The following is an 8,938-nucleotide window of genomic DNA, read 5'->3' as shown; positions in this document are numbered from 1 at the left end:
CTCCTTCATGAGAAGCTGTGAGGAGTGAGTGAGCCAACGTGATGACCCCTGTCAGGGACACAAGCCCTGGTCAGCAGTCAACACTCACTCACTGATGTGTGTGTCCTCATATCACAGACACCCGATGACAACTCTGCCCACAGGAGTTGTGCAACGGGACAGTCCTGCAGCCCCAACCAGGGGGGTAGGGGATGGGAGACAGCCTATCTGAGACCTGCCTGGGGACTGAGCATGTAACAAACACGCCCCAGGGGCCCAGGGAGTCTGTAATTAGTTCCTGGAAGAGGGAGATCACAGCAGGACAGGCGATCTCGCTTTAGTTCCACTCTTTTTAGCAACAGCTGAAATCAAAGCAGAAAAGGCATCAGATGACTTCTTTCCTCTCTGTGTAAGGCAGGTCAAGGCTCCTGGAGGGTGGGGGAGCACCAGCAGAGGATCTGTTCCAGATGCCCATCTGACATAAATACAGGGCAGCCCGCAGGCCAACCGATTCCCTGAATTTCAAACCAACTAAAGGAGAGAATGGGGCTTCCCTGCTGGCTCAATCAGTAAAGAAACTGCCTGCAATGCAGGAGACCTGGGTTCAATCCCTGAGTAGGGAAGATCCCCTGGAATAGGAAATGGCAACCCACTCCAGTATTCTTGCCTGGAGAATCCCATGGATAGAGGAGCCTGGTGGGCTACAGTCCATGAGATTGCAAAGTCACGCACAACCCAGTGATTAACACACATACACATAATAAGAGAGAACAAGATTCTTAGACACCTCACCCTGTTTGCTTCAAATAAAGACAGGGGAAGGCCCCAGCCCGGAATTCAGAGCATGCTCTTGTGAGGACAGAGCAGGTGTGGTGGCTGAGAAGCGGGCAGGTCTACCTGAACCTGCCAGATGCCACATGCGTAGGGTATCAGGGGGCACTCTTCCCAAGAAAAGTAATAGCAGCAGCTGTCACTGGCACTGTGCCAAAGGCTCCAGTAATCTAGCACATTCAGGCGCCAGAAGGTTGGGTCTGTTTTTCACTGCTTCATCAGGAATGGCCAGACATCACACAGCTGGAAAGAGCAGCAGCTGAGACTGGAACTCAGGTCCTGCCAACCTCCAACCTGCAGGCTCAACCACCAGGTTTGGCCTCATGACCCGTGTCACTGCCTCAATGGGCATGAATGTGAGCAAGCTCCAGGAGACAGCAAGGGACAGGGAAGCCTGGCGTGCTGCAGTCCACGAGGTTGCAAGGAGTTGGCTACAACTGAGCAACTCATCGACAACATGGTGAACGTGCCACTGGCTTCACAGCCTCTTGGGAGTCAGGAGGACTGTAATTATCACTACCTCCATCTTTGTCATGAAACCCCTGTAACTCCACAGGCCCAGAGATATATTGCATTAAAGTACCGGGACTTGTATCCTGTTCTGCTGACCCAGCTCTCTAAAGTATTGGGACTCCCTCTCAATTCAGTCCTGAAAGTCCTTCCAGATGGTTCCTGAGAGGCCCTGGCCTAGCCCCCCACCTGATGCCCTCCTGAGCTTCCAGGGAAGCTGGTGGGAACTTTCAGGGGAGACCTGGGGCCGACCGGGCACCACCCACATCGAAGGCCCACACAACCCTACCGTCCTCCGGCTGCCCCTGCTCCTGCTCCGCGCTGGCATAGGTACGCAGGAACTCGGCGAAGGCACCGTCCCGAGCCAATAGCTCCTGGTAGGAGCCCATCTCGGAGATCTTGCCGCCACTCATGACTATGATGACATCCATCTGGGGAAGGTAGCTGATGGCGTGCGTGACCAGGAGCCGTGTCTGCAGGGAGAGCGGAGACACGGCCACATTAGCGCATGCACGCAAAGGGAATCTCCCCCCACCCCCCGACCTGTACATGCGCCTGGGATGCAGGCACACAGAAGCATTGCAATCTGCAGGCTGGGAGCTGGGGCGGGGTGGGCAGGAGTGAGGGAAACAATGATCCTTGCTCCAGATTCTAGGGTCCAGACAGATATGAGTAAAATGCTGTGTGCTGTATTGTGAGCAGGTGGAAGCAAAGGGGAAAGAATACTGAGATGGGGGTGGGGGGGGTTGCAATTTTAATAAGGGTGATGGGGGAAGTTGGTTTTGAACAAAAATCTGGAGGAGATGCAGGGAAGGAATCATCCATGTGTAGATGAATAAAAGAATGACACTCCTGCGAAAAACTGTGCATGCTGTGACTTGAGTGTTTCAAGTTTCCCCACCCCCAAAAGACTACAGCGCTTGTACATGGGTATCTATTTTATCTAACTGAAAGTCTGGGAGGATGTGCATCAAACCGTTTACACAAGTTGGCAGACTTTTTCTTAAAACAGCCTAATGGTAAACATTTTCAGCTTTATGGCCCCTCTGGTCATACACAAGACATAAACAGATGGGCTGGCCATGATCCAGTAAAGCTTTATTTATGGAAGCGGATGTGTAACTTTAATACAGTTTTCCTATGTCACAAAATATTTGTCTTCAGAATTTTTTTCCAACCACTTAAAAATGTAAAGATCATTCTTGGCTGGTGGGTTGCCTACAAGACAGGCAGCAGGCTGGATTCGCTGGCCCCTGCTTTCGAGAGCAGCTAGGGCTGCAGGATGAGGGAGAATTTTTTTTTTTTAACTTTACATACACTCTCTGGTTTTGTTACTATGGGCATATATTTCTTTCACAACCAAAACAGGTGTTTAATATTTAAAAATTAAACAGAATTCTTATGGGGTGCAGGGGAATGCTTACAACAGATTAAGTGGCATGCTTATTATATGTGTGTATGTGTATATATATATGCATGATGTGATAATCATATTAAAAAGCTTATACAGAACTTCCCTGATGGCCCAGTGGTTAAGAATCCACCTGCCAGTGCAGGGGACACGGGTTTGATTCCTGGTCTGGGAAGTTCCCACATGTGAGGAGCAACTAAGCCCTTGTGCCCTAGAGTCTGTTCCACAGCAAGAGCAGCCACCACAATGAGAAGCGCGCATATGGAAACTAGGCTGTAGCCAGCCAGCTCCAGGCCCTCCCCAACTACTAAAGAAAGTGTGGGCAACAAGGAAGACCCAGTGCAGCCAAAAATAACAAACAAAAAAAGCTTATATACACAGCAAAAAGACTTGAAAGAAATACAAAAATCTCTACGCAGTGGGACGATGCATAATTGTTTTTATCCTTCGTGGTTTTCTGATTTGCTACATTTTTTCCCATGGGCATGTCTTACTTTTTAATGGGAGAGGCAGAAGAAGAGCCTCTGTAACTCCCCTAAACAAACAAATTTCAAAAAGAAGAAAAGAGGAAAGGAACCCTTTTCTGCCATGTTAAGGTGTAGTAGCCGTTTTCCTGCTCAAACCTCTGTCCCTCAGCCCACGGCCACTTCAGCTGGGAAAGGAGGGCCGGCTCCTTGGGGACAGGGGATGGTGGTGGTGGGGGGGTACTTCCCTCGGAGACACCACCCCTATTGTTTAAGCGTAAAGAAAGGCTTCTTTCTGCCAAGCGGAGGCAATGAGAACAAGACGGCTGTCCCCGGAAGGCTGCCAAGGGATGGATTTGAAAATATGCTCTCCAGTCCAGTCAAGCGAAGGGGTCCCAAAGGGGACACACCTTGACCTGACCAAAGAGCGGGGACCAGCCCCCAAGCTGCCCCCGCAGCAGGTACCTTGTTCTTCAGAAGCCCCTTGGGGCCAATCACGTTTTCAAAGATGTGCTTGCCCACGTGGGCGTCCACGGCTGAGAGGGGATCGTCGAGGAGGTAGACGTCTGAGTCGCAGTATACGGCCCGGGCCAGGCTCACGCGCTGCTTCTGGCCCCCGGACAGGTTCACACCCTGCGGAGAAACACGGCAGAAAGTTGGGCCTTCTGGGAAGCCGAGACAGGCAGAGGGGTGCAGCGGATCACCATGCATCGCCCCCCGCCTGAGGCCCCACAGGGCTGCGTCCGCCTCCTGCGGAAGGAGCAGCGGTAACGGAGCGAGATCGCGCCTGCGCCAATGTGGGTTCAAGTCCCGGCTCCAGGTTCAGCCTCAACTGTGAAACCGGCAAAGAGAAAACCCGAGCCGCCGGGTGCTGCTGAGCAGGGCACGGTCAGGAAGGTGAGGCTGGTGGCACCACACAGTGCTGGGTACAGGAAGGCTCGTGATCTTGGGGCTTCGCTCACTGGTGAAGCCACACGGTCAAGGCAGGCTGTGCCCCAGGGATGCTACAATCCAGCCTGCACCCCGCCAGCCAGCAGGAAGGGCACAGTTTGTTAATTTGAACCAGGGCACAAGGACCACAGGGCTCTCCTGCAGCAGGTAAGCCAGCATCACTTGCATATCTGGCTGGAGTCAGAGTGGACACCTGCGAAGCTAACCACCCAGCCCCTCTCCCCAAGAGATGCCCACCCTCCCCCTGCTCTGAGACAGGGTCCTGGCAGCCAGGCTCATTTTGAGAGTTCCTCTAGTTCACAGCTTTTGGCCCCAGGCAGACATCAGACCCAAACTAAGCCAATCACATCCTCTCCCTCCAAAACTGGGTGCATGTGTGCCTGAGAAGTCACTTCGGTCATGTCCAACTCTGTGCAGCTCTATGGAAGGTAGCCCACCAGGCTCCTCTGTCCATGGGATTCTCCAGGCAAGAATACTGGAGTGGGCTGCCATGACCTCCTCTAGGGGGTCTTCCCAACCCAGGGACGGAACCAGCGTGTCTTACATCTCCACTAGTGCCACCTGGGAAGCCCCCACATTGGTTACTAGGGCCTAAACAGGGAGAGTGAGGAATCTCCAAGTGGCAGATATACACATTTTGGAAAACAACAACAAAGCTCCGCAGAAAAGCAGAGATGAAATTCAGAGGAGGAATCAGTCCCTTCCTGAGCCCCGCCACATTCCAGCCCTTGGATTCCACACAATGCCTGTAAATTCAGTTCTCACTCAGGATTCTTTGCCACTTGAAAACCCCAAAAGCTCTAATAATTTTGTTTTTCTTTCCAAGGAACTGCAGATTTCACTCAAATAAAAGAAATAGCTCACGAAGTAGGAAAGTTGGTTGAGCCACTGGCTTGTATTAATAACTAAAAACAAGGATGAGAAAGCTCTTTAGTCGGCTCCAGACCATTTGCACACCACTTAACCACCAGGTGGCAACTGAGCAAGCCAGCCGGGCAGAGGGGAAAGCATGTGCAAAGGCCCTGAGATGGGAAGGGGCTCCGGAAGTCACTTGGCCTTTCCGTGCCTCCTTTTCCTCCACCATTACACAGGGTTAACAGTAAGTCCCATCTCCTGGGCTTGCTGTAAGGACAAGATATGTATAAAGTGTTTAGCACTGTGCCTGGCACGTAGCGATTACTCCATAAGTGTGAGCTCTTGCATTATTATGTTTATCATTAACATAATGATAATGTTTTGAAAAGGGCTGTGGACACTGGAATCACTGACACCCCTGTGCCCTGTATAGCGCCAATGGTCTTGGGACTTTTCAGTCACATGACCACAAAAGTAACATGCACTCTCTGGTTCTTTGGGTTCAACAAGTGACTTGCTTTATGGGTAGAAAGGATGGTGTGCTTTAAAAGACATCACATTTTGTTGTTGTTGTTGTTCTCTTGGGCTTCTGCTGCTGCCATTGAAAAAGCTTCCCCCTGGGGAGCTGCTGTCCCTTCACCCAGGCCCTAGTAAGAAGCCACTGGGGAGACCTGAGCCAACCCACAGCCTGGAACTGGGCTTAGCTGGCCTGCAATGTGGAGCAGAGCCACCCAGCAGAGCCTAGCCTGGGTCACCCAGTCACAGTTGACCCACCCATAAGCAGCAAAGTGTTTAACATCATAAGCCACTGAGATTTTTGTGCTTGTTTGCTGCACAGCAATAGCTGACTGATACAGGGGCCACGCTCAAGTCTACTGACCTTCTCACCAATCTCTGTCCGGTCCCCACTGGGCAGGATTTCCAGGTCTGGGAGGAGGGCACAGGCTTCTACCACAGCCTTATAATACCGTTCCTGTAGCTGGCGTCCAAAAAGGATGTTTTCTCGGAGAGAAATGTTCTGAATCCAGGCCTGCTGTGGGACGTAGGCCACTGAGCCCTAGGTGGCAAACAAAGAAGGTGGCAGGACAGACAGACTTGGTTAACAAAATAGCGGCGGCCTACTCCCTGCCAGGAAGGCCTTACTTCACACGATACCTTCGTCACATCTATGGTTTCAACAAGAGGGAAACCAAGGCCCCAAGGACCACAGACGCCAGGGCTGGGGTCAGAGTCCATTCTAGGTCAGTCACTGGCTCCAATATTGAGAGTTTGAGAGCTGAAATCCTTGTTAATGAGATTACAGTTACGTATTTAATAACTATTAACGGAATAGCAGCAAACGAAATGCCTAGCCCCCCTACACTGCACACCTATATCTGATAAAATACTGCACACCATCTGTGTGCTAAGTCGCCTCAGTCATGTCTGACACTCTGCAACCATATGGACTGTAGCTCACCAGGCTCCTCTGTCCATGGGGTTCTCCAGGCAAGAATACTGGAGTGGGTTGCCATGCCCTCCTCCAGGGGATCTTCCCAACCCAGGGATCGAACCCTTGTCTCTTATGTCTCCCGCATTGGCAGGTGGGTTCTTTACCACTAGCACCACCTGGAAGCCCCCACATCATCTATATTTCAACTTAAGAAATGTTTTAAAATATTTAAAATAAAATAAAATAAAATTTAAAATAAACAACAACCAAAACCTCCTGGTTCCCAAGAATGGGAAGTACCTGAATTTAAAAAAAAAAAAAAAAAAAATTATTTGATTATTGTTGTGGTACAGGCTAAGAGAGAAAAATATGAGACTTTCAAAAAAGTCCTTTAAAAGGAAGACTTAACCTATACTGGAAAAGAATCTGAAAAAGAATATATATACACATTTACCTGAATGACTTCACTGCACACCAGAAACTAACACAACATTGTAAATCAACTATAGTTCAATTAAAAAAAAAAATTTTTTTAAAGGGAGACTTAGTTTGAGACAACATTAAAAGAGCCCTTGAGATTTCCTTGATGAAATTTAAGCAAAGACATCTTGTATAAAAACTGTCCATTTCTAAAGTTGCTGTACATTTCCACATAATACACGGTGTCAGAATGGCATAAGAACAGAGACTACGAGGAGGGCATTTGTTTCATGTATTTCAGTAACTGAAAAAAATATTTTTAACAAGGACTGATAGGTGAAAATAAGTCGGTCTGATAAAGAGAAGAGGAAAGAGCATTTCAGTCTGAGGAACTTCGTGAGAGGGAGGAAGGGGACAGACAGGCTACAGGTTAGACATTTACACGTGGCCTCTGCCTGCATATCATGGGGGAAGAAGAAGTGGGCTTCAGGTTGGATACTTAAAACTAGTCTCCTCTTTGCATTTCCTGAGACAAGAGAGCGGTGGGCTCCAGTTAAGGCATTTACAGTCAGCCTATTTGCCCACCAAAATGGAACAACAGAAACAGGGTAAATAGTAGGTCTTTGTCTTGTAAATATCCTTAATAGTCTTGGCCAGGACAAAGAAAGGCAAAATCCTGTTTGGGTAAAGGATTAAGGGATCTCCACTCCCCTCCCTTTTCTGGAACAAAGGAGACGCTACACATGCACGAGAAGGCTCCTTAGGCTCAAAAGTCAGAGAATAATGCCAGACCATAATAAGTCTTACTCCTCCAGAAGCCTTCACTTTGAGATCTATCTTGGCTAAGGTTCAGTTCAGTTCAGTTCAGTCACTCAGTCGTGTCCGACTCTTCATGACCCCATGAATCGCAGCACGCCAGGCCTCCCTGTCCATCACCAACTCCTGGAGTTCACTCAGACTCACGTCCATTGAGTCAGTGATGCCATCCAGCCATCTCATCCTCTGTCGTCCCCTTCTCCTCCTGCCCCCAATCCCTCCCAGCATCAGAGTCTTTTCCAATGAGTCAACTCTTCGCATGAGGTGGCCAAAGTACTGGAGTTTCATTCCTTCCAAAGAAATCCCAGGGCTGATCTCCTTCAGAATGGACTGCTTGGATCTCCTTGCAGTCCAAGGGACTCTCTAGAGTCTTATCCAACACCACAGTTCAAAAGCATCAATTCTTCGGCGCTCAGCTTTCTTCACAGTCCAACTCTCACATCCATACATGAACACTGGAAAAACCGTAGCCTTGACTAGATGGACCTTTGTTGGCAAAGTAATGTCTCTGCTTTTCAATATGCTGTCTAGGTTGGTCATAACTTTCCTTCCAAGAAGTAAGCGTCTTTTAATTTCATGGCTGCAATCACCATCTGCAGTGATTTTGAAGCCCAAAAAAATAAAGTCTGACACTGTTTCCACTGTTTCCCCATCTATTTCCCATGAAGTGATGGGACCGGATGCCATGATCTTCGTTTTCTGAATGTTGAGCTTTAAGCCAACTTTTTCACTCTCCACTTTCACTTTCATCAAGAGGCTTTTGAGTTCCTCTTCACTTTCTGCCATAAGGGTGGTGTCATCTGCATATCTGCTGCTGCTGCTAAGTCGCTTCAGTCATGTCCGACTCTGTGCGACCCCAGAGACAGCAGCCCACCAGGCTCCCCCATCCCTGGGATTCTCCAGGCAAGAACACTGGAGTGGGTTGCCATTTCCTTCTCCAGTGCATGAAAGTGAAAAGTGAAAGTGAAGTCGCTCAGTCGTGCCCGACTCCTAGCGACCCCATGGACTGCAGCCCACCAGGCTCCTCCGTCCATGGGATTTTCCAGGCAAGAGTACCTGAGGTTATTGATATTTCTCCTGGCAATCTTGATTCCAGCTTGTGCTTCATCCAGCCCAGCGTTTCTCATGATGTACTCTGCATATAAGTTAAGTAAGCAGGGTGACAATATACAGCCTTGACGTACTCCTTTTCCTATTTGGAACCAGTCTGTTGTTCCATGTCCAGTTCTAACTGTTGCTTCCTGACCTGCATACAGATTTTTCAAGAGG

The 8,938-nt window shown here is 49.3% G+C and overlaps 1 protein-coding gene across 2 annotated transcripts in view; it reads right to left on the bottom strand.

Annotated features, from left to right (window-relative positions):
• Positions 1-8,938, bottom strand: part of ABCC1 (ATP-binding cassette, sub-family C (CFTR/MRP), member 1) — a 131,144-nt gene that overhangs the window by 32,767 nt on the left and 89,439 nt on the right. For both annotated transcript variants that reach the window (XM_010839896.1, XM_010839897.1), the window contains exons 17-19: positions 5,882-6,058; positions 3,661-3,828; positions 1,610-1,793 (exon numbers count right to left, since the gene is read on the bottom strand). In XM_010839896.1, coding sequence (XP_010838198.1) covers positions 1,610-1,793; positions 3,661-3,828; positions 5,882-6,058 — 529 coding nt within the window. The remainder of the gene's footprint in view (positions 1-1,609; positions 1,794-3,660; positions 3,829-5,881; positions 6,059-8,938) is intronic.

The sequence above is a fragment of the Bison bison genome, unplaced genomic scaffold (genome assembly GCF_000754665.1).
Source record: "Bison bison bison isolate TAMUID 2011002044 unplaced genomic scaffold, Bison_UMD1.0 scf7180017864135, whole genome shotgun sequence".
NCBI classification, from domain to species: Eukaryota; Metazoa; Chordata; class Mammalia; order Artiodactyla; family Bovidae; genus Bison; species Bison bison.
Note: the sequence above shows the minus strand (reverse complement) of the source record. Positions and strands in the feature narration are given on the sequence as shown.